The sequence below is a fragment of the Odontesthes bonariensis genome, chromosome 23, assembly GCF_027942865.1.
Source record: "Odontesthes bonariensis isolate fOdoBon6 chromosome 23, fOdoBon6.hap1, whole genome shotgun sequence".
Classification (NCBI taxonomy): Eukaryota; Metazoa; Chordata; class Actinopteri; order Atheriniformes; family Atherinopsidae; genus Odontesthes; species Odontesthes bonariensis.
The window spans coordinates 18,969,187-18,995,405 of NC_134528.1; the positions used below are offsets into that span (position 1 = coordinate 18,969,187).

General features: G+C 39.9%; 2 protein-coding genes across 2 annotated transcripts; both read left to right on the top strand.

Annotated features, from left to right (window-relative positions):
- Positions 1 to 55: 55 nt before the first annotated feature.
- On the top strand, positions 56 to 9,684 carry pdpk1b (3-phosphoinositide dependent protein kinase 1b). Its single transcript, XM_075457198.1, has 14 exons — positions 56 to 246; positions 2,274 to 2,552; positions 2,769 to 2,811; positions 2,912 to 3,049; positions 3,175 to 3,319; positions 3,422 to 3,519; positions 5,226 to 5,301; positions 5,407 to 5,475; positions 5,629 to 5,725; positions 5,853 to 6,026; positions 6,173 to 6,390; positions 6,624 to 6,681; positions 6,888 to 7,040; positions 7,169 to 9,684. Exons 1-14 carry the CDS (start codon positions 223 to 225, stop codon positions 7,280 to 7,282), a joined length of 1,686 nt encoding a protein of 561 aa, XP_075313313.1. The 5' UTR covers positions 56 to 222; the 3' UTR covers positions 7,283 to 9,684.
- Positions 9,685 to 10,053: 369 nt separating this feature from the next.
- On the top strand, positions 10,054 to 26,001 carry kctd5b (potassium channel tetramerization domain containing 5b). The gene is given in 7 exon segments (XM_075457551.1): positions 10,054 to 10,144; positions 10,147 to 10,407; positions 17,078 to 17,186; positions 17,664 to 17,755; positions 17,908 to 18,003; positions 20,443 to 20,568; positions 22,906 to 26,001. Coding segments are annotated over 7 exon segments (774 nt in total). The 5' UTR covers positions 10,054 to 10,084; the 3' UTR covers positions 22,936 to 26,001.
- The last annotated feature ends 218 nt before the right edge of the window (positions 26,002 to 26,219 follow it).

Here is a 26,219-nt window from a genome sequence, read left to right on the forward strand (position 1 = left end):
TTGAATAACAACGGCTGCCTTTTCACTTCAGTCCTATCGGTAAGATGAAGTTCAGTAGGTTGTAACAGTGGCTGGGGGCGGACACAGCAGGACTCTCCTCTGCTGTCCTGCGGTAACATTGTTGTGGAACGACGTCACAGCTCGAAAATGAAGGCGCAGAGGCAGCCATTACTGGAGCTTCTCTAATTATTTTATTCCAAATAAATACTCGCGAAAAACCCCATGGCAAGAGCTACAAGTCAGCTGGTAAGTGTTGCAACTTAAACAAGAATAACAGTTCGAAGCCGGTGCTTAAAAATGTAGAGCGCAGAAGATGTGTGATAATAAGTAGTTATGTGAGGCCTTCGTTTCAAGAGCAATGCTAGCCGGAAAATATCGTTTTACGTTGCGACTTACTAGCAATGTTAGCATACCAATGTTGGCTAACACAACACCCAGTATTTCTAAGGTTAGTCGGGGTTGTCCGGCATCTGACGCGGTTTTTGATTAAATGATTTTCAAATAAATCTGTAACCATGAAGCAGCTATAAATGCTACTTTTTTTTTTTTTTACTAATTTGGAAGCATTTATGACCATTTTCTGCTAGTCAGTAACTGTTGACTAATGTTAGCCCGGGGTTCGCGCTTTCGACCGATGCTCCTACTTACTCGCAAGCTAATGTTAGCTTAACTGCGTTCTACCTTTTTAGAAGATAGTTTTGTAAGGATAACATCGTGTTGTTCGAGCATCAACTTTCAAATTCAGATGATAACACCAGCGCACAAACTTATGACCAAAATAAGAGACGCTAACGTATAATATCGTAAGGTTTTGAAGTTTGTTGTTACCTAGTTGCTAACCATAGCTAATTGGCTGGCTGTTAAGTTTGGTAGTTGTTGTCAGCGATGGCCGGCATTATTTGTTAAGGTAGCAAGAGCTAATGTTAGCTTGTTAGCAGGTTTTGGTTAGCAAAGAAAGTTCGCACAGGCCAGTTGTTACCCAAGTACTCGGCGTTAGGATAGTGATATCTGGGATTTGTCTAACAACCATTACATGGTCGACTTCATGCTAATGGGGCAGTGATAAGTACTGGACAGTTGGCAACCATAGAGTCAAGTCCAGAATAGTCAGCTAAATGGCCACACCTTGGTTTTGAATGAAAAGAAGCTAGGCCAGCTAAACTAATCAACGTTAACAAGACTACAAGCTGAACGACACTAATTGTTATTTTAGTATCATAAGTTTTAAACATTTGGCATCGTATACAACAGAGAAATCACTAGAAGACACTATCAATCTCTGTCCTGTCGTTTAACTCTTCATGACACTTGGCGAGTTTCACCTTTTTTTTTTTTTTTTTTTTTTTTTTAATGAGCTTTTGCTCCTATGTCATTTTTATGTTGAACGTTCAAATGTAACGAATAAATTGCCCCTGTTGTAAGCTCCGCGATCACATGAAAACGGCAACTTTAACATAGTTTTGTTTTACAAATTGAACACAGAAGGGTGGGACTACCAGCCCCTTAGGCAGCTTCTTCAATAGTTGCTTGTCTTTATCAACGTTGGACTTTGCCCCTTCAAATAGTTTCAGATGAAATTGTACATTCAGTTTATAGGGTCCCACAAGTGTGTTAACAACGGGAAGTTTAATTCTGCATACTTTGAATGTAGGTCTTCTGTGTGTGTTGATTGTTTTTTTTTTTTTTTTTTTTTTTTTTTCTGGTTTCAAAGGTGTTTTCTGAAAGGAGGTTGGGTGGTTGCTACTTCTAAATTACCATCATTATGTAGTGTTCACTGCCATTTTACAGAGAGATAATGAAAATTAGGATATATCAACATTTACATTTTTCTTGTTTAGAAAAACCAGAATGATTTTATTTTATTTGCTAAATCACGGTTTTCTCACAAATATTGTTTCGAAGGCCTGACTTGAATGAAAGTTGAAAGTACCGCACAGCAAAGCATAACATTCTTCATAAAAACTGGAAACGCATCATCCATTTATAACCATATGCTTATAATTACATGGTTGCTAGATATGTTGGTCACAAACCTACCAGCAAAACACTTGTTGGTCATGGTAAAATTAAGAAGCGTGCATTCCTTGTGGTACTCTTCAATAAAGTGTTTAGAACATTATGAAACTTTTAAGGATGAGTTCATTCTTATTTATCAGGTAAATATTCTATCTGAACCACTTGAGTTGTATTTCGGATAAAAAAGAACCACAAATATAACACAGCTGCATCGCGCTGACAGAGATATATTCTCATTGGTCTCTGTCTTGTTCCAGTATGATGTTGTGCCCATTCAGCCCAACGTTGCCATCTGTTCCTGCTCACATCCATCAATGTTAAGAAACCACCCTGACTCCTGCTCGCCACTTGCTATCCCGGGCGCAAGCAGCAGTCGCTGCCCCGCTATGGAGGGCTCAGCCTCAGAGGCTTGTGCTGGTAGCAGCCAGGGCTCAGATGTCCGTACACAGCCAGCCGTCCAGGCCCCTCAACCACGCAAGAAGAAGCCAGAAGACTTCAAGTTTGGCAAGATACTGGGAGAGGGCTCCTTCTCGACGGTATATAGCTTGCATTTCTCTCTTTGCCTTTGAATTATGCCCGAGTAGATGTTATTATATGCTAGCATTTTTCAAAATGAATGCACTTAGATGAGTCATCCTCAGTTCATTTAAGGCGAAGTGGCAAATGAATCCAAAAAATGTTTAGATCTTTTCCCCCGTCAGCCAAGCTGGTAACATGCAACATCATCTTTTATTCTGTTTCTTTATCTTAAGGTCGTCCTGGCAAGAGAACAGGTCACGGGGAAAGAATATGCAAGTAAGTAATATTACAACAGATTTAGGCAAATCCAGTAAATTATACTTTATAATCGAGATGGTCTGTTTCTTCAACTTGAATTGTCCTTTCTCCCAACCAGTTAAGATTTTAGAAAAGCGCCACATTATGAAGGAGAATAAAGTCCAGTACGTGAGAAGAGAAAGGGATTTGATGTCAAGTCTAGATCACCCATTCTTCGTCAAGCTCTACTTCACATTTCAAGACGATGAGAAGTTGTGTATCCTTTTAACGGGTTGTCAAATATGTTGTGTAATAACTTCTCTGGTGTTTTTTTTTGTTTGTTTGTTTGTTTTTGTGTGTGTGTGTGTGTTACTAAAGTTTTCCTTAATTGGCTTTTCATAGATTTTGGTCTCAGCTATGCTAAGAATGGCGAACTCCTGAAATACATTCGCAAAATTGGTTCATTTGATGAGAACTGTACACGTTTCTACTCTGCTGAAATTGTTTGTGCCCTAGAACACTTGCACAGTAAGGGGATTATACACAGGTAAGACGTTGCTCTTCTGTTGTCTCACATTTTTCCAATTCATTTTTTGGTCAGCATTATGTGTTTGTTTTCCCCATAAATGATTTATATTTTTCCTTTCAGAGATCTGAAACCAGAAAATATTCTTTTGAGTGAAGACATGCACATCCAGATAACAGATTTTGGAACGGCAAAGCAGTTACCATCAGACAGTAAACAAGGTATAACCACAGTCTTGATTTGTACTCTTGTTCTGTAATGAACATATCAATGTTATTAGTTCAATTGAGTTGAAGTTGGATGAACTCATCTTTAGGGATCCAAGTAACTAACCCGCAGCAGCAACTGTACATATCAGATTTCTGTGTTTGCAGCGATCTAAAATGGTTTGGCCTAGAGTCCAAATTCTTTTGTCAGCTTAGTTTACAAATTCTTAAGTCCATCCTAAACCAATTTCAACATTTTGTCAGAAAATGCTGGACCAATCATCATTAGCAGAGTAGGGCAATTCAGTTAGTTCTTAGAAGGGGGAAATTAGTGTAAATAAGTGTAGAGGGACCACACATTTACGTTCAAGTTTGACCTGTAAAACTTCTAACCCAAATATCTTCGGTTACAACAGTGCAATTTCAGAATCAGACTCTAATGAAGGTATTATCTTGTATCTTGTTTGAAAAATATCACTGGTATTTAAAAATCCATTTACTGCCTAGCCCTTCTCCATCCTTAAGGAAAAGATGCTCTCTAAATCAATTCATTTAACCCTTTTTATTTTTAAACTTTTCTTAAATGTACTTTGTCTTTAATTAACAATCCGAGATGAGGTTGAAGTAAGGCAGGATTTGGCCTGCGGGCTAGCATTTGAATATGCCTGATCTATAGAGTCGGTTGATCTTGCATTACTTATGAAATTTGAACTTGTCGATATGGTTAGACTTTACAAGCCACTTAGTCTTCATAAAGAGAGATCATAAACTCAGAAACATATTGATCAACGCTTGTTGAAAAGTGTTCACTTAAAGCCAATTAAAGTTTCCGGTATGATGTCAATTTTGTGCGAAAGGCCCGACTGTTGACTGGGTGCAAGCCTAAAATATGTAAATGCATACATTAATATGCCCACAACACATGTATGCACCTTGATCAGTCTCCCATTACTTAAAAAAAGAAAAAGGCACACCAGACAAGAACAACAATCAGTGGAATGAATCACCATTACCCACGCGTCTGAGTACAAGGAATTTAAACTGACTGAATGCCCAGCTAAGCCACTTGTGTGTCAGTGGTGTCCAACTTGACTGTCATGAATTTGCCCTTAGAGTGCACATAAAGTACGCTGCGTCTTGAAATACGATTGATATACGGTCATGACTCAGCCTACAGTCTATAAAGATTGTAATAACTGAAGTGTGTGGGCTTATCAGAACAATTTCTAACCATTTAATTTTTTCTGAATTTAGAAGAAAAAAAATCCTTTGAATCCTAGAGATCAAAAGATGTTTAAATCTCTTCAACTGATCTTACTGCAGCTTATGGTCATGCCATTGCTTCCTATATTTATAATTTTACTCAATAATCTTTATTTCGAAATCTTAATTGACACTATACCTAACTTTACGTGTTCCTTTCTAGCTGTTGTGTTTTTGGAACAGTGTTAAGAAACTTCATATGAGGCTTTTTTGTTTGTTTATTTTTATCGCTTCAATTTGGGAAACCTTTTAAAATGACCTCAGTTTACCAAAGTGCTGTACAAGTTAGGCTGACATGATCAACAGTTACTGAACCGGCAGTAAATATGAGCGAAAACCAGCAATAAAACAGAAAGAAATCAAATGAAACTGTTCCTGCATGATAAAAGAAGGTGTTTTCCACAGATTAGAGGCCTTTGTCACATCTGTTTTTAACCTTTTTTTGCATGTTTTTCCAGCCAGAGCAAACTCCTTCGTTGGAACAGCGCAGTATGTGTCTCCGGAGCTACTAACAGAGAAATCCGCCTGCAAGAGGTAAGGTTCTTTTTTTTCAATTTGTGTTTCTTAGGTTATTGAAATATTTTTTGTTTTTTATGTAAATGTATAATATTCCTGTATTTTTATTTTTATTTTTTAAAGTTCTGACTTGTGGGCCTTGGGATGTATTATCTATCAGCTGGTGGCTGGTTTACCACCATTCAGAGCTGGGTAAGTTCTAATGGGATGCCATCACATAGAGTTAAATTTTCTAAATGGCTTTTTTTTTTTTTACATTTTAAAGGTTATTTGAAGTGCCAATGCTAATATACGCTGCCCTTACAGTCTCTTATCTTTTCTGTTGGTGTGTTTCATGTGTTGTAGAAACGAGTATCTAATATTCCAGAAGATAATAAAGCTGGAGTATGAATTCCCGGAGAAATTCTTCCCCAAAGCCAAGGATCTTGTTGAACAGCTGTTGGTGGGTCAACAAATGTTGAGATATTTTAGGATACAGTTCAGCATTTATTAAATAAGATGCATGTAGGATTGTTGGGTTAGAGTGAGGTGATCTTCTGGCAAATTAACAGATGTTTTTTTTCAACCAGTCATTGGATCCATCCAAACGGATTGGATGTGAAGAGATGGGAGGCTACAACCCTTTAAAACAGCACCCGTTCTTCGACACCATTTCCTGGAGTGACCTGCACCTACAAACACCCCCGAAGCTCAAGCCCTTCCTGCCAGCTATGTCTGAAGATGATGAGGATTGCTATGGAAACGTACAATTTCTCTTTTTTAATTTTCTAAGTCCCCATTGTTTAAGTATACATGTTAAGGATTAGAGATGCAATCCTGTTGAAAGGTATACACACAAAATTAAAACCAACCATCCCTGTGCCTTTCCTTACATCGCCTGTCTCATTAGTACGATGACCTCCTGAGCCAGTTCAGCAACATGCAGGTGGCCCAGTCCAGTTCATCACACTCCCTATCACCACACGATTCTACACCCCCCCAGCGATCCAGCAGCAACATTGAACAGTACATCCACGACCTGGACAGCAACTCCTTCGAGCTGGACCTACAGTTCACTGAAGAAGAAAAGCAGTTATTGCTGGACAAACAGACTACTGGGAACCCCTGGTAAATACAGCCTGTGTCAATTTGGGAAAATGTTGGTCATTGTCATTTTTATAATTGGGACCATTCTTAGAAAAAGTTTGGCTTATCTAAGAGATCAACTGAGCTTTGTTCTACAATTCTGTTTTGTGGGTAAGTATTTGTTTAGCTACTCTTCCATATGTGAGGAAAGAAAAGGTACTGTTTGAGGGGAAAGACCGGGCATGTTGGTAATCTACTGTTGGTTATTTACACAGGCACTCATTTGTGGAGAATAACCTGATTCTGAAAATGGGCCCAGTGGATAAACGCAAGGTGTGTGAATCTTTCATTCAGCTTTTGTTGACGCTTGAGAGATTGTAATAAAGATATATTTATATTCATGCATTTATTCTGTGAGCTTGTGGTTGAATGTGAGAATAATTGCTCTGGCTGCCTGTTGTGGTGTGGAAATTTTCACTGGCCTCATTGCCCCCTCTGTTGGTGAACTAATGTCTTGGGACGTGTGCATTCCATTTAAGGGTCTGTTTGCTCGTCGGAGACAGCTGCTTCTCACTGAAGGACCACACCTCTACTACGTGGATCCTGTCAACAGGGTCCTGAAAGGCGAGATTCCTTGGTCCTTCGAGCTGCGCCCAGAGGCTAAGAACTTTAAAACCTTCTTTGTTCACACGGTAAACAACAATTGATTTATCTCTTCTGTTAGCAAATATTCCTTGGACTGCATGTTTATACTTGTCCACTGAATGAACTTTCTTGGCACATGTGGTTTTCTCTTTTTCATTTCCTTTTATGTTTGCAGCCTAACCGGACATACTATTTGATGGACCCCAGTGGAAATGCAGACAGATGGTGCAAGAAGATCCAGGAAGTGTGGAGAAAGATCTATCAAAGGCACCAAAACCCTGGCCTATAGGAGCACAATTCATTCTGTGCCCACTCCTAATTTTTTTTTTTTGGTCTTTTTTTTTGTTTTTGTCTTTTTTAGCTCTGAGGCCAATCACTGAGCAGAGTAACACCCTTTTTAGTGCCCTTCATCACCGCAATGTAAACAAACTCTTAGAGACGCTGGCATCTAGACCTTGTTGTTTTCCTGAGTAGAACCATGGGGGAAAGTACAACTTTGGATTCAGGGTTGCTTTGCTTGTTCTTTGTGCTCTCTGTGAGGCTTCTGTTGCATTTTTCCATGTATGGATGATAAGACTTCCACCATGCACATCTGCTTTTTGTACATTCTGCAGGGGGGGGGGGAGACATGGGCAAGCTTGTCTTGTAGAGTGATACAAGCTTGGGTACTGCTAGGACTATCTCAAATGCAAGGACTGGTTTCCTGCTTCTACGATAATACAAAATCTTGCTCTTGTGAACCAGAGCTTGTCAAGATATCTTAATTGATTCATATCCTAATCCTACATCGTATGTACAAGCTGTTGTAAAACCAAACTTTTAGCGCATATACTTCATAGATGTAACAGAAACTGTAAACTAATTCAGTCTCATGCTTTTAGCCAACTCAAATCCTATATATATATTTTTGTCAGAGCCTAAATGTTCCCACGGTATTTGAGTTGTTTTTTTGTTGTTTGTTTGTTTTTTTTTGTTTTTTTTTTCAGTCTCCTGGTACTTGCTTATTGCAGTCCAATTAAGGTCTCTGTGTTAACAAAGCAGAGTGCTGGTCTGCAGTGAGATATGGATCTGAACCAGTCTGTAAGTGTAAGCCTTCCATAGCTGTTACTGAGGATGTTTTTTGCTAACAGAGGGTGGGTAAACATGCCACTAGCTTGTATTTCTTAATCATAACTTGCTTATCTTTCCTGCATGGCCAGTTTTTGTAGCTCAGCCTTGTCCGCTTCTCTCTTAGGGCACTGGAGATATAGTTTATTTGAGTTTTAAGGTGGGTATCTTTGACTGCATTGGCAACCATTGCAAATATTATGGGATGATTTGGTTGTTTTGTACCATTCACTGGCTTTGTGGTGTGAATTCTTCAACTTCTTTCTCTTTTTTTTTTTTTTTTTTTTTTTTTGGTGGAATAGTCGGCTCATCTTAAGTACGTCCTATTGAAAATAATTAAAAAAAAAAAATCTTATGTGCTGACCACCCCATGCTGAACAGAGAACCTCCATCAACAGAGATACATATACATACTATCATTCTTGGAAGCAATCGCAGAAAAAGCTGTCGTCCCTGGACAAGATGGCGAACTGCCTCACGAGGCCTAATGGCCCATCTTTTTTTTTTTTTTTTTTTTTTCCAATTCTGATGTATGGCCCAACAGAAATTAAAGCTTTTTTCTTTTGTTTTTCTTTTAAGCAATATGTATTATCATAATGCTTTTAATTTTTGACATAGTACCTTAAGGTCCTTTTTAAAGGCCCTCTTCCTTCAGATGAGTCTGTGTGTGCAGTGTGTGACTGGAGTATAGCTGAATAGGACCCTGGGGCCCAGGTCTCAATGTGGTTGGATGTCAGTTAAAGCAAAGTTTCTCAACACTGTTCTTCAAGGCACTTAGCCTTGCGTGTTTTCCAAACGTCGCTTGCGCCAGCACACCCGATTTTAAATAAATGGGTCAGCCAAGCTCCGCAGAAGGGGCTGATGAAGATCCATTTCTTTTAAATCGGGTGTGCTGGAGCTGGGAAACATGGAAAACGTGCAGGGCTGCGTGCCTTGAGAATCAGGGTTGGGAAACGTCGTGTTAAAGGACATCCATCTGATCCAAATGACCGATGAAATTGCTGTATCTGTCTATAAAGTTGAGGAAACGCCACAAAGGCGTTTTCTCCCAAATAGATAAATTGTCTGAATCAAGTCGATGGCAGTCGGTTACATTGTGTATGGAATACTCTACCTGGCTTGTAACTGACTAGAACTGTGATGTACAGATGATGTATTATTAAATCTGAAGCAAGTAATGCAATGATATTAGGATACAGTTTTTGTATTTTTATTCTTGTATAAGGTTATTGATGGCTATTGTTTAGCCTATAGTTCATTCTGTGTTATTTAAATTCTAATATATGAATCATATTTGGATTGAAGTCATGTTCAGGGGCCATGTTGTGTATGTATTGAGATGTAAAGCCTTTGAATGTGAATAATTATTGTAAACTATAATATTTTACAGCTTTTTTTCTTACTATATCATACATTTTCTATTTGCTCAGTGATTTAATCATATTCTGATAATTTAATGAATCTGTTCATTCTCTCTCTGATTATTTGTGCGCTAGGTCAGTAGATGTTGAATGATGAATTTTCCACTTAATGCTTGGTAGTCCAGTAATTAAAGCATGTAGGGGTTTAGGCATTCAAATGAAAGCCACGTGTCCTGTCGTCTGTTAACAATCTCAGTCATGGCAACAAACGGCGTCCAGTGGCGATGACATCTCACATTTTTTCAGCATGTAAATAAAGTACCGGCTCATTATCAGTGCATCTGTGTTGTTTTAGTTTATTGAATACATTCGGGACAATATGTGAAGGAGTTGGTCTAAATTGTCATCACAAAGTAAGTCTGTCACCGTCGCTCCGAGGATGTCACTCATTTTTATTCGCTGCGACTCTCCCAACCTTTGGTATCAAGAGATATTATTCTCCATGTTGAAACGTCAGGAGATCAAGGTGGGGAGGGCTGCTTGTTCAGTGCAATAATTCATGTGAGTGTCTTTTAGTACTGGTGGAGTGGGTTGGTAGGAGTGGCCGGGGCAGCCTACTTTGCATGAGTTGTGGACTCCTAGTCCGTGGCTGCAGCTTCGATATTTCCTGTCAGCCGCACGCGTAGACAGAGCTGAGGCGAGGGCGGAGGAGGCGAGGAGAGGGATGGCAGAGAACAGCTCCGAGACAAGCGGCTCCGTTCACCGGAGATGTTTGGCCCACTCTCCCGGCGAGAGAAACAGTTCAGCTGGTGTCGGGGCATCCAAATGGATACGGTTAAATGTCGGGGGGACGTACTTTTTAACAACGAGACAGACGCTGTGTCGGGATCCCAAATCATTTCTGTACAGACTGAGCCAAGCTGACCCCGAGCTCGACTCTGACAAGGTAAATGCTAAGCTAGTTGAGCTAGACAGCGATGTAGTCAAGTTGATTAACTTCAGTTTACGCTGAATATGCTAACGTTTATTTAGGACATTCAGTCTCATGTGGAATTGCTAAAATATGACATTGTGCAAAAAAAATTTCCGGATGTTGGATAGAGACAATAACTCTTCTTCCAAATTCTTACCGCTAACTCAACATTTGTAGCTAGCCAGCATTAGCCAGATAGCTAGCTAGATTCCGACGGTCACCACATGACATGATATTGCTGCTAGCTTTCCCGCGTATGTCTTTCATTACTGTTTACAATCTACAAGGTCCTGCTTTTTAATGAACATGCAATTCTAAACAGAGTATACAAAGTAGCAATGGGTTCTATCTTTTCCACAAGGGAAATGTGAATTGGCCACAGTCACAGTTGGAAACTTTCCTCCATCTGAGGCCGTTGCATGGCATTGCACTCATCGAGGTGTCAAATGTCAATTAGTAACAGTATACAGCAACCTACATTTCGCCTTAAACAAACAAAATAAAAAAGCAAGCGATAGAAAAATAAGAACATTACTTAGTCATACTTAAAACGCGTATAACGCAATTTGTGTAAAGGTTTAAGTCGGACTGTGGATTGTATTGAAGTTTCTTGGATTTTTAATGTTGCATCGTTTCACCAATCTTTGCAAGTCCATTAAATCCAGAAAGACATTACCCCGCTGTGCAATTTAACTATTGCCCGATCAGCTGTTTTGAGTTTAGTCTGTTGCCTGGCTCTGTGCTCTGCAGAAGTCTGCTTCTTTGCTGACAGTAAATTCCCCCAATGAGTACACAAGACACTGTGAGGTGCTGCTGTCAACTGAGAGCTCAGGATGAAGTCACTCAGCCCCCTGAGTGACTCCAAATGCTCCCGAAGCAGGCTTCTCACTGTTTGTCCATCTGCTCATTCAAACAGCAGAGGATATGTGCTCAAAGGTCCCATCGCACTGTACCACACAATGTGGTGCTGTCTGTTCACATCATGCATTGTCCTTTGTTTTTCACCGTTCATTTTACTGCCCCTATTATTCATTGTTTTGTTTTTTTTTTGTTTTTTTTATCCGCTTGCACATTCTGCTCTTCCCTCCTGGCCTCCTTTATGCTAAGCTGAGACCACAGCTCATCTCGTATTTTCATGCAAATATCTTAATCTCCGAGTAATCGGCTTGCTTTTTTGTCAGTTTATCCTCCATGAGCAAAGGATAAGTCCATCTCAATCCCTTGTCTTAAGAGTACATCACACTCTAAAGGTAGGATAAGATAGCTCCCACAACCGGGCCTGTTATTGCTGAATATTTTATCACCCGCCTTTCTGTTTCAGACTGTATTCGTAGACATTATTTCATCCTATTTGCAGCCGAGCACTATGCATTTGAATAGCTTTGCAGACAGACTGACAGATCGGGGAAGAGTTAAGAAGTTTTTATTTTTGATCATATATTCATTCATTTTTGGCAGTATGGCGCTACCTAGCCATGGAAGTGAGTAGTTAATTTCTCAGTCACGCAGGCTGACGCGCTTCAGCAGGACTCTTGACGAGAGCTGCATTATTCATGTTGTTGACTGGAGCTTATTTTGCACTTTGGGGTAAACCAGGGGAGAGAGTGGAGGAAGTGCTGTCACATGCACAGCCATAACAGCTAATAATATGCTATTCAGAAGTCATGTTGTTAAATGGGTAAAGCCAGAATTGACAAAAGCCACTCACACGGAGTCAATCGTTGGGTAACCTCGGTGAGCAGCTACTTCTTTGGCAGATCCCTGCTCTTAAACTACTCGGCTCAGCACCACTCAAGCAGAGACGCCGCTCTCTCGCTTTAAGAGCTGCATCAATTTTTCAAGCGGCCCCATCACAAAGGAGTCTTGTTCCCTCACCACCTTATTCTTTTCATATTCATATCCATTTGCTGCCCGAGGAAGTTCTCTCTGTGGCATGTGTGAGAGAAATGCAGCTGCATTTAATGCCATATTCGGGTTGTACGTCATGCCCGGCCACGCTGGGAGGCAGCGTAAATATTTAACAGTGGTACTCCTGCACTGTCTTCGCACAGTAAGTGCTCAACGGGAAACTGCAGAGTGCCACTGACAAGTCAGGTGTCACTGAAGTCTTATTTGATCACTTTTACTACTCTAAAGCAATTTGATTAACTAAGTTAAAGCATCTGCACGTGACCATTATGGCCTTTATGTACCTTTGGCCACGTTTGGTTTAAAAGGAGCGGTTCATTCTGTAGCAGAAATGCTTCTCAATCCCAAATTCTCCTGTAAAACAGCAGTGGTGTTGTAGAGTGTAAAAAAAAAAAAAACAGTATAACGACAAAGCTTCTCGGAACCTCCGTGATAGTTTAGCAGTCGCGTTCAGATTTCATTGCCAAATACTTGGAAACCCAACAAAGTTTTGCATGATATCCGTGATGCAGTGTGTGTATTATTTAGAAGATGAGGGCCTGTTCGACTATGCCATTACTGCTTGTACTCCAGAGGGACTGCTTGTTCCTTCTCTACAAAGATCAGACTTCCACTTGGCTAAGTAGCCACAGTCATGTGACTCAGAGAATTTACTGCAACATCTTTAAGCTCTGCTTCTGCAGTGGGCTTGTGCTCCATTATGACTTGTGAGGGCACAGCGGCATTTGATAACTTAAATATTTGTATTCTGGACCTCAGCAACTTGGACTGGCTCCACATGATGGGGTTTAATTGTTTTTTTCTTGCCCCCCCTCTCTTATTTGTTAATCACCATTAACCATCCAGCATTGTTACTGTATTAATTTTAGCTGGAAATGCACCCTGTATCTCGTGAACTCACAGATGGCGTCATGCTACATTTTTAAGCACACCCTACATTTATGAGCTTATACATAAAGAATAGACTTTGAACGCTAATGCGTCTGCAGAAAGCCTGACTGGACATGGTGTGGTCGAAGGGTGGGTCGACGTGGTATTTCCTGTGGGAGGATATGTATTGTGCGTTGTAAGAGAATGATAAGGTTCATACACAGCACTTCCCTCTGCTGTGAAGCTCACCCTTCTGATTGACTTGTTTACCAAAATTTTAACTCGTCAGTGTCGGATCTGCTTTGATGGCGCTCCATTTTTATGTGCATGTAATGCTTTGGAAATGGATTTGAAAGGCCAATTTATAAAACACCGTGTGCAGCCTGACTTTGACTAAACGGACACATTTCTGCCAGTTGTCATCAGTGTTGATGAGGTCATTGTATTTGTTACCATCTGGTCTTACCAGCTTTGGTATAAGCTTTTTTTAAATTTATTTTTGTCCGCCTCAGTTCTTGCCCGTCTGCAGTACATCCCAGCAGCAGCATCCTCCCACTGTCTCCACCCCTCTTATTTGTTGCCCACTGTTCCCCATTCTGGGCCCCCAGAGAGAGCCTTTTGTTTTTGATTTAAAAACACTGTCCTCTTTGTTAACATGGGCCTGTATGGTAGCCCCAGTAATATTTCTCTATCTGAATTGGGCCACGGTCACCTCAATTAAGCCCCCATAGATATGTGTGATCCCAGAAAACTTACTGAACTTAGCTTAGGGCTTTGTGCTGGAACTAACTTCTTATTCTTGTCAAGTTAACACAGTTGCAGGGACGTGTTCAGTATTTTAAAGTTTTTCTTCAGTGGGAGTAGACAAATGTATTTTTGTTTAGTGCTACTGTTGTTTTGTTTTGCTTTTTTTTTTTTTCAATGTCATGACATTTTTCAATACAGTCGTCGAGTAACTGCGCTTATGTACAAAAATAAAAAAATGTCTTTAACTGGGTTAGCATAGGCACAACATCATCACTACCAACATCTCAACAAAAGGGAAATTGGTGCATATTCTAATATTAAACCGAGAAGAAAGTTGTCCACACTTTGATGTTGCAAACCGGTAGCCAAAAACTGCTTAATTTGACAATCATTGCTGTGAGGTTAAAAACTAATGTTAAATAGACTCTTTGTCAGTGCAAAGCGTGTTGACTTGTCAAACAAAGGTTTACCCAACTGAAGGAAAAGTCACTCGATGGTAATGTAATGTTCACCTGTGCTTTTCCTGCTGTGACAAGTCGGAATGCCTGCAGCGGAAAAAGAGAAGGGTCTACAGTTGTGATTCAAGCACCGGTAGTGCTTCGGTGCTTTAATAGATTCGGGTTTGCAGTGTGCATTCAGAAGGTGAAACCAAGCGTGAAGAAAACAGGTCGGTCACATCAACGGTATGACATGTTTTGCGTTTAAGTTAACAGTGCATCAAAGGTAAAGCATCGCAAGAGAGTTTGGCAACTTTGTTTGCTCTTTGGGGCCCCCTACAGTTGTGAGATGCAACTCTGCTGTAGTAAAAAAAGAAAAACACTGTACATTAATTTGTTACCAGGCTTTAGTGGCTGACAAACACCTCCAGAAGCCACAATATATCTCCAGAGACTTGGTAGGGTGATGTTACAGGACCTAACAAAACTTTATTTGTAATACAGTTGGCTTTCTCTCATATTTTCTAAGGGTTTGAATATGGTGTATGTGCGAAATCAATACAAGTGCACAGTCAAGTCCATTTGTTTTTATAATTGCAGTTGGCAAACTTCTTCTGTTTCGGTGGGAAATTAGCCAAAACTGACCAAACATTTTACTTAAGGTGGCTAACTGCAGCTTAATCTATAAGGCGGAGATGATACTGATAAGGTCACAACATCGGTTTCAACCACTGATGAATAACATAGCACGGATTAATTTGTTGCTATTGTAATGTTGTATATTTCCCCCCCATTGGTCATATTAAAGAGCAATAAAGTAAATGACTGGAGAATATAAGCATGTTTTATTACAGGAATTAGCCACAGTCTCGATCTCCTGATTAACAGCCTATATGGAGCAGAGGGAGAAATGATCCAGATCGTATTCTTTTCATTAAGTGGCGATAATGAACGAGGGCATCAGCGAAGCTAACTCTTCATCTTTCCGCGTTCCTGTTTTGCAGCAGTAAAATCCTTTTTCTTTTCTTTTTTTTTTTTTTGTATTTTGCACTACTCGCCTTTATGTGAAAGTTGCTTGACACAAGAGAGGCAGAGTCGGGACTCAAACCCAGCCTCTGTACATGGGGTGTCGACCTCCTAGTAAAAACCCAATCTAGTGTTCATTCATGTCCTGTGTCTCTCTGATAGACTTAATCTCTTCTTCCTTACTTCCTCACACTCCGTCACTTTCAATACTCTACCTTACTGACTATTCAAAAGATGTTTGAATACATTTTTTCTATCCCATAAATGTAAGAGCATGGCATGCATTACACGTGAATGAACAAAATAGATAATCATTCACTGGGAATTAGGACGTCATTTCAGAACAGTTGTACATTGTTTTTTTTCGGGATTTTTGTATAATGCTTTCTTGCGGCCGCCATTGGCCATTTGCTTGAAAGCTTAAGAGTAACCTAAGGATGAGAATAGTTTAGTAGGCTTGACCTTGTCTGTGTCCTCGCTACAGACCCACCTGTACTTGTGCTGAAACTCCATTGACTATACAAGTGTAAGAAACTGACACAGGGCATTGTGACTAGAATAGAGCCCCTCTGGGCTCCGGTGGAATATTTTTACTACGGAAAGGGGGTCAATCAGCCAAGGGGGCTGAAAGATTCATTACTAAAGAGAATGCGCTGGGACATTTTCTCATTATTGGAAAGATTAATGGGTTTTGACATAAATTCATCTCTGGACGATGGAGCCAACTATGAATATACACGTGTCTGTCAGCGAGGGTTTAGCTTTGTGTCATGGCCTGGAAGGTTGACCAATATTATGCAAAAGATTTCACAAGTTCCATCAACGGTCGATAGTTTCTGATTTGCTGAAGCCAAATACTCACCTGAGAGCGCAAAGCATCATTTAGCATTTTAGGATTAGTACTAAATTTGCTTAAGGTTCCTCAGTGTGAAGTATTTCACAAAATGTCCCATTATGTTAAACAAATAGAAGGAAAATGGTGCCGGTTAGCTGTACCAACTGGTTTTTGTTCTAATGTAATCAAGATGAAGGGCTGACTGTAACAGAACAGATTAAGCTAATTGTAGATTGTAAGCCAAGGTGCTTTCTCCTGGTTCCCTCAGTGGAGTTGGCCCGCTGTTCCAAATCTTTTTTCTGTTCTGCTCTAATTGTTTTAGCCTGCTCTAACCCCACGAGAGACAGACAGTCTAATCACAGCACAGAAATAGGGGAATACCCAGTGGTTGTGAAGAAATCGGGATGAAAGCCAAAGCCGGTGGGAATACTGAAGTGATATCCCAAAGCAGTCGTATGTGTGGCTCTGCGTGCACATGTCGTCTCCGGTCCTGGAGGGATTATCAGGACAGGAGCCGACCTCGAAACGCTCATCTCTGGATTTTTGTCCATTAATGCACAGTGGGGGCTGTTTTCTGCCCAGATTAGGTTTTGATTAAGGTAGACACCTGCTCATCGTTGGCTAAATTTTTTTTTGGGGGGGGGGTTCTAAATAAAGGGTCAGTTCCATCCTAAGAAATTATTTAATCTCAGATCCTAGAAATCCAAAAATAGCACCTTTCTCTGTGTGTGTTTAATCCAAAACCATCGTTTCATATACTGTATGTTCTACTCAGTCTAAAAACTACCACTGAATATAATGTTTCTTTTTGTCTGGTTAGGATGAAACTGGTGCCTATCTCATAGACAGAGACCCCACGTACTTCGGGCCAGTGCTTAACTACTTGAGGCATGGAAAACTGGTGCTCAACAGGGACTTGGCAGAGGAAGGTAATGTCTCTGTGGAACTTTTACTTTTTTATTTTCTTTTATCTTTATTGAATGAACACATTTTAAAGAATATAACTGATTTGGTTGTTACAAATATCGCGACTACTATATTCATTGTGTCTTTTCTGCCGCACAGCAGAGCAAAATGACTTAAAAGCACAAACGACAACATTTCATGTTGTTTGATATAATTTTGCCCCCCCTCCAAATGAAAACAGAGGGTTACAGCAGGTAGATGTACGCATTCAACGCTGTGCAAAGCGAGCTTTGAGTCCTGATGAGACGATTAGCTGGTTGCGCCGTCATAACCACACCTCAATTTTAACACGTGCAGTGTACTTCTCATGGTGTATTCTATTCAAGCATCTGCGCAAATGTCAGAATGTTGATGATTTTGTTTTAGCAGACATCCAAAATCTAAAAAGAATCGGTAGCAGAATAGGTCTGCCTGAAAATGTTTCTTATTTCCTGTTTTAGGTGTGTTAGAGGAAGCCGAATTCTACAACATCACTTCGTTAATAAAACTCATCAAGGACAAGATCAGGGAACGCGACTGCAAAACATCACAGGTATATACATTTCTAAGTTTCGATGTCTCTCTTGTGCGTTAACCCATTAGAACAGGATGCAACATTGGGAGGACTGACAGAAAGTTTGCTTGATGCATCGGTGTGTGTCTCTTTCCGTCCCGTTTTGCACATGTGTTCATCGCCTTTTTCAGGTTCCTGTGAAGCATGTGTATCGGGTGCTGCAGTGCCAGGAGGAGGAGCTGACGCAAATGGTGTCAACCATGTCTGACGGCTGGAAGTTTGAACAGGTAAATCTCTCCGAGCAGGGTCACAGCAGCAGTCCTCCTGTCATGTGCTTCACCCACCCTGCTATGCTCACATTGACCCAGAAAAGTCTAATCCTCAATATTGGAGATGGATTAACAAGCCAAACAGCAACTCGCATCTTTCTCAATGTCCGCATACATGATCCGGGCATGCTTTCTGTGCTCTGATTGGTCGTTGCAGCTTGTCAGTATAGGTTACGGGCGGGCCCACCAGTCAGAGTTTCTGCTGATTGTGTCAAGGGAGGTGAAGGGAGAGGAGTCTGCTTTGCCAAACAACAGCGGAGAGGTGTGTCCCACAGATTTCTGTCCACGGGCTGGTCACTGCATGGTCCCCATGTTGTCCATACACACCCCGTTGGCCATTGTTTGTCCCAAGTAGACACACAGCTGTTGGTTATTATTTTTAAGTTGATTCCTTTCAGTGTCCATTTGTACTGCTTGCTCACGAGTGAAGCAAAGAGAACCTGACACCTTTTTGTTCTTGTCTGTGATTTTTCTTTCATTATTATTTGAATTCATACTGCATTCACACTCTGTCGGCAGCTTTCCCTGTTTTGCTTTGATGTAAAGTAGCCACGTGGTTATTTTGTGCGGCTGTAATATAGCGCTGGTTGTTTAAAGGTGACGTGGTGTTTATCTTGGCTGCAGTTTGTTGCATAAGTGACGCAGCCAGGCCTTTTGAGCGACCAGTTTGTGTAAAGCTGAAACATGCGAGGTAGATTTTTATTTTATTTTATATTATTATTATTCTGATGAAAAACCACGTGTTTGGCTGTTAAGTGTGTATCATACGTGAATGAATGTAACATGAGATCAGTGATTCTCCCATCAGAGTAGAAATCCCACTAATCTCCTTATGCAGGTCAGATGGGGAAACTCTTGAGAATCACTTCTGATGCAGAGCCTAAAGCTCAACCCTCTACACGAGAATCCTCTGGAGAAAAGAGCTTTAATGACTTGCTTCTGTTTTTAAAAAAGAAAAAAAACTCTAAAACACGGCGTGTCGTTAAACTACATTTTCCGCCATTTTTTGGGGGGGTTTACAACAGGTTGAGTCATTTGCAGTGTGGCGAGTAGTAGCTACTTGAGATTATTTGGTCGCTTTTGCTGTTTTTGCCCAGTGTTGGAGTCTGCTGAACAACAACACATCTCTGGCAGCAGAGGCTAATTAGCCAATACATGTCTGAACATGCACACCTGGGTACAGATGGTACACATAGTTGGCAGAACACACACGCACACTTGATATTAAATTGGAAAAGCAAATATTCAGGGATGCAAATTTCCTTTTTTATTTCTTGAGTTTGTCATGGTATGTACATTTAATAGTTTTCTCTTATTTTAGTCTTGAGTGGCATATTGAAGCACAATAGAGGCTAGCATTATATGTTTATTTTTTTTAGTTTATTTTTTTTATTTAATTTGAAGATGAGGGTTTGAGTAATGCCGTTGAATGCATGTCATGATAATAGCTCTACATATGGCATCAGCATCATGCTAATACTTTGTCCCATTTTGAGTGATGAGCTTAAAAGAATTGTATAAACTGTTAGCTAGAAGCGAGGTTTTTTTTTTGTGGTTTTGCAGGAGCTGCTATAGTTTTCAAACCATCAGTTGCACTTATTCACTTGAAACAAGCTCGGTCGCATCAAGTGACAAATCCCCATTTCTCATGAGTTTTCAGCATGTTTGTTTGGGCTCCACTTCCTGCACTTTTAGTGTTTCTGTGAATGTCTGCTCATCCTGTTTTTTTTAATTGTTTATTGAAAGTGTCCTCATGCCTTTCCCTCTAATTTCATCACCTTGTTTTGTGAACCGGTGAACTCATTTTATTCCTGTGTGGCTGCTTTGAGAACCTTTTTTCTGTTGTTGTATAATCTCTGTGAATGTTTAGCATTTGGATTACCTGCAGGTTCCCAAAATTCTCGTTGATTTTATTTGTTTTTGAGGAAATGAAACGACCACCTAAACCCTGCACATTTCAATGTATTCTGAACTTTTTAAAAAATGTTCGCCTCTAAAATACAGTTTGTAGGTGTGCCATCTTTCCTGTTTACGTGCTAACTGGCCTCAATGGTCTTGTTGTATCATAATTGCACAACCATGCCATTGCAAGGTAAATCTCACCATTCATTGGCGTCACCACTGGCCTATCTCACATTGATATGGTAAAGGCAATAAAGTTTAGATGTATAATCCCTACAGCAAACGTCAAAGAGCTCATACTCGGGATTGCTTTAATTGGCAGAACTTTCTCAAAGTCAAGTTGCAGATCCCTGCTTGCACTCTATGCATCTTATTTGGCTTTCACTCCCTTTTTAGACATAAGGTTTCCCCATAGTTTAGTCCATTTTTGCCCATATTTCTTCAGTCTTACGGCCAACCTTTCCTTTTATGCTCTGTTCTTCTTTCTCTCTCTAGCTGGTCAGCATCGGCTCCTCTTACAATTATGGAAATGAAGACCAAGCCGAGTTCCTGTGTGTGGTCTCCAAGGAGCTGCACAATCAATCATACGGGACCAACAGTGAGCCCAGTGAGAAGGCAAAGGTAGGTCTGTGGAAGGGCTCGTTGGAAACACCTGTGGCCTGTGCCAGTTGCTTAAAAGTGTGTTACGTTCGTGAAGGGCTTGAAAAAAACGCCTCAAGTTTATACACAATAAACCCCTTTGAAGGAGCACATAGTGAAAATTTGGGCCGTCATCTAAAAAGAAGAAAAACGGGACTGCCTGAAGTTAAAAAGAAAAATGTATTTCTTTATACCTTTTAACTGCTGTCCTGTGTAGGATCAGACATTATTTAGTTGATTAAAGTCTCTGTTTCGTGTCACGTTAAATTTGACCCAGAGTCTGAACAGTGTAATCCACGCCAGCAGCGTTAAGAGAGGGCAGGTCGACTGATTAGTCGAGCATTGACAGGCTCTGGCGTTTTCTTGAAGGCTTTGGGAGGGATACAGATGGCACGCTCTGAGGAATTGACTCTCATCAGCTTGTCTGCATTAAATGCCGGCTCACTGAAAGACCGCTACACGTGAAGGACATCGTTGCATCTGGATTTGTTCTGCTGATTTATTAAAGGGAAAAAACCAACCATACATCTTTATTATTGTTGTTGTTGTTGTCGTTATTATTGATAGATATATTTTTTTGTTTGTTTGTCCAAGGACACCATATTCTAACACGGTCCCTGGTTGTGACTTTATACTACGTGCATTATTAAACACTGGTTTGAAATCTACAACTCAATCGTTTGCATTGTAGCTTTTTATTGACCATAAACGACCACATGAAACTGGAACTGGTGTCCTTGGATATTAGTTGTTGTGGTCTGTACCCTTTGACTCTTGTGTTTTCACTCTTAATCCCCTTTGAACGTAACCCGTTAGTTTTGTTCTCGTCTCATTTTCCTGTCCCAACATTTGACATCTTCATTCATTTCCACTCTTTTCCAACACGCCTCTCTTGTCTTCTGTGCTCTCTGCATGCTGCATGTTGCTCAGAGCGAGGACGAAGAGACGGATTATGAAATGAATGACTCTGATTAGGTTAAGATTTTTTTTTTTTTTTTTTTCGTTTGTTTAGTTTTTTTACACACTGGTGAGCGCTCAGCTGCTCGTAGCCCCTCTTAGTTTGTCCCCTTTCCACTTCCTCTGATGCATTCAGCCTTCATGAAAAAACGTTTCCCATTTGTTTTCAGAGACCACAGGAGCAGACATAAGATACTTAAACTAATTTAAAGTCTCAGAATCCAGGCTTGAAATCTGCTTTGGTCTACAGAGTCTTGAAGCCAAAGCTCCATCAAAGGCCAGATGACTCATGCTGAGACCGGATACTTAGCTGCAGGTGAAGCTCTCTTTGAAAGCAGATGGGAAGAGCTCCATTAGTTTCAGACCCTTGTAATTATCGACATGCTTGCGGCCTTGGTTAATGGAAGGCATGCTGAATCATAAGCTGCTGGATTGTGATTCATTCTCTGTGAGCCACACTGACAGTGAACGGTGGTATAATAGACAACCTTTGCTATTTCATTATCAATGGTAGTGATAAGTTGCAGTGTTGCTTCAGTGTGTCCAATAACTGAATCATAAGGCCAGTTTTCTTTTTTCTTTTTTTTGCCTTTGTGCCATTGCACTGACTGGATTGCAGTGGCTACGTGCTATTGCCTGCTATATTTTTGTTTTCATTTTTAGTTGTCAATAGTGGCACGATTGGATTCCTTACACATAATTGATAATCTGCCCCTTAAACTTAGATTTTTTTATACTTGTGATTTTCTCATTTAGCTTTTTATATTTTTTTCCAAAAAAGGAACTCATTAATATACCACAATAAGAGATAAAGTCATGATACCATCACATCTCTTAATTCAACACTTAATATGGGTCGTGTACTTTTAGATATGTATATTTACACGTATAAATTTAGTAAATGATTTGAACTTTATAAAACAGCAAAGGTTGGCATTGTCGTTGATGTCGTGTTGCTCGACGATCGTCCCAAAAAAAAATTCCAAGTTTGATATCACTCTTGAAATGGTGGTGTACTGAGTGTGGGATGAGCGGTGACTGACCATCAGCATGTCTGCATTACCAAGGCTGCCCCCCTAAAACTGGTTCCCCAGTTTTACCGCAAAACTAGAATTTTTTTTTTTTTTTTTTTACAGAACTCCAAATAAAACCGTGTTTGACTACTCTGGCTCATTCAAGCTTTTCCTCCTGCCTGCTCAGTTTTGCTTCAACCACTGCGCGGTGTTTGTTAATATCTAGTGCTCTGGGCTGAGAGGGTGGAGTAAACACCGCGGCTACGGTGCAGACTCCTGTGAGACGGTACGATGCTCCTGTTAAGTGTATCTTCTTTTTTTCTTTTTTTATCCCCTTCTGGCTTTGCAGATTCTTCAGGAGCGGGGTTCCCGGATGTGAGAAGGCCTCAGTATTACGAGCTCCAGGTGTTATGACGCAAACATATCATCTTTGTGGAAGACCGCTCAGCACAATGGAGATTTAAAGGGGGAAGGGTGGGTGGGGTGGAGTGTGGTGCGTTTTCTTTGGTTTTCCCTTTGTCGTTGTTTTTATTGCTTGATGTAAATAAGTATTGTTTACTGACAATTTGTGCCTGTACATTTAAACTGGACCTTTTTTTTTTTTTTTTTTAAATTAGGGGAATTTGTTTTATTTTATTTTAATATTTTTTCCCGCTCCTGTCTATTTTGAAAGTAAGGAATTGTAATCTACAAATGTTTTATGCTATAAAAATGTGGCCATAATCACCTAAGGCCAAATAATTCACTCAGGGTCATCTAATTAGTTAATTTGCATCTTTCAGCTCAAGGCCTTAGAAAAAGGGATCAGTACGGTCTTCAGAACTCAAAGCATCGAACACAAAAAGTCATTGCTTTGAGATGTTAAGAAGGGAATAGTGCATTTACATGTTCAAGAGTCTGGCGAGTAAATTTGAGCTTCAGCCCAAAAAAAACCACCCCCCCACCGATTTAAAATTTTTGTCCAAAGATTTCAAACGGTTTAGCAGAGATTTGTGATCGTGAGGATTCCCACGAAGTAACGCACGTTGTTAAATATACATGAGGAATCATTTGAATTTCATAATTGGATATTTTTATTTATTTAACACACCCACCCCCCCACCCAATAAATATTGACGGTCTCAAAAGAAGCATCAAACTCAGAGGAAAACTTAACAAAAGTGTCACGGAGTTATTAAAACTGTTTTTATTTGCGATTAGAAAACTCGCTGCCACGAAGCTAACTTATTATTTAACCTGGACTAAAACGTTTGGAATGCAGAAATAGGTGTATAATAGAAATATTTAAAAGTACGTTGCGACGTAACCTGGAATGCGAAACGATCCCAGCTGCGTGCAGATGTTTCTGTGTTCTGTGAAACTGCAGTCGTGACGAGCTGAAATGGGTCTCGTGTGCGAGTATCCAAAAACTAAACAAGACTCCTAATTTGGTTTGATAGCACCTCGTCTTCATAAATCTAAGGTTAATTGTCAACCCCTTCCAAAAAAAAAAACCCATCAAGACAATGGCAACTTTTCTTTTTCCTTCCCCCATCTCTCCGGTGACATCTGACTTATCATAAACACGTTTATTTAGCATGCTTGAGGGAACATCTTGTCTTTTTTTTTTTTTTTTGCTTGTTTGTTTTGTTTTTTATTTTTAAGGGGACGGATTTGTAGATGTTTTCGGACTGGAACTGTTTGAAGTCAGTGGTGAAGGACTTTGTTCATATCACAAGGATTTTGTTTTTCATGTAAATAATCCAAATTCGACGTGGATATTTAAACTCTTAAGATAAAAAAAAAAAATTAAAAAAATGCACGTTTTGTACACTGTATAGAGAACGCAACTTCAATTGGAAGTTGTTTATACTGGATCTTTGGAAAATGAGCAAATCTTGACAATGTTGACTTCTGTTTTGCATTGTTTGTACAGGTCTGGAGAGATTTTCTGACTTTTGGGTTGCAACAGCTGATGCAGAATACGGTGTCTTTCTCTTAGAACATGCCTGGAACATGTTTTGATAACCAGTAACGAAGCTATACTTTGCTGGCTATGAAGTTGACTGTTACATTTTGGAAACTTTTTTTTTTCTCTCTCTTTCTCTCAGCGAGTTGGAGTCGTCTTTGTATTTTGAATTCTTGAGTTCATACACATTACAAGCACTACAGTGGAGGACACTGCACACTGCTTGCAGGCTGTAATGTCGTTGATGTAAATATTGCATTTTGAAACACTTGTTTGTTTGTTTGTTTTTATTTTGTTTGTTTTTTTTTTTTTATAGAAAGTTGTTTTCAGGTTTGACATGTGGTTTTGATAGGTTGGATATTTCATTCACAATTAATCATTTAGTGTTGCCTTCTTTTTTTTTCTTTTTTCTTCCTCCCAGTGACCAAAATCCAATGTCTTATGTGTATTGTACACATTGATCTCAGCGTCAGGGACAAGTAACCGTTTCTTAATGCTGGCACACTTTGTACATACAGACTTGTTAATGACACACAAACCTCCATTTACTCACATGCGCATGTATACACGTGACTAAAAACGTTTAGGTTTTTTTTCGTTTTTTTTATATTGTTGGGGAAGCTAGCTTTTTTTTTTTTTTTTTCTTTTTAAATAAATGTATACAAACACATATAAACACAAACACACAAGGGCTTTTAAAGTGCAAAATTCAAGATCTGCAAAGAGGTTCAATCAAAGTAGACGGGATTTCCTGCCGGAGCTAGGCTATGTTTACATTTGCTATAGTATTCTGAAGCCTTCCAATTATGCACTGTCTTGCACTTCCTCACACGTTAACCTTAGTCTGACTTGTGTGACGGCACCAATGGCAACTAGCACTCCCCACTCACTTGTGTTGAGATACTCCATCCATTTCTAACTGCCAATGCTTGAGCGTTTCAGACAATCTGGTTTTCCACCCCTCATCTGATAGCAGATATGCTCATGAAACTTAATCCTTGCTGACTCTGAGCTAAGTTTTATTTGTATCTGTGATTTTTCAAGTGTTTCTGTGTTTGATTTTTGCTTGGCTCAGTTGCAACCTCCTGACAGTTTCTGCTCTAAGATATTAAACCGCTTCTGCAGCTCCATTACATTTAATGCTCTTCTCAAACAGGTCGACTGGTCGAGTGTCTGACGTTATCATTCATCTGATGGACAAACTTGCTGAATCTGTAGCCTAATATTTTTAAGTGCCCAGTCTGTTTTGCATTCAAGTCACTAACCACAGACCACTAATGCATGAACTGATGAACACGACATGTAATCAGAGGGAATGAATGTGTCATTTTTCCTCAAACCAACAGTTGCAACAATAAATATGCGTTTCATATCGCTACATACATCACTTCTATATGATCTTATGCAATGTTTAAAATGTACAAACTAAGTACGAGGGTTAAGGGATAGATCTATATGGTCTTGCATAAGTAAACCCAATAAAAATCTTGTCATTCACTATCTGTCTTTGTACATTTATTTCTCCAACCTTTTTATTTGGTGATGGCAAAATTGGTGAGTAACTTCATAAAAGCTATTAGTACATCATGCTGGGTGCCCTTGTTTAATAAACGAAATCGTCACTACGGACAAGAATTTTAGGAAACAGCGACCTCTTGTGTCATTTCCTCAAAATTTCTCCCAGCGGTTTAGTAGACCAAAAAAACGCCTGTTTT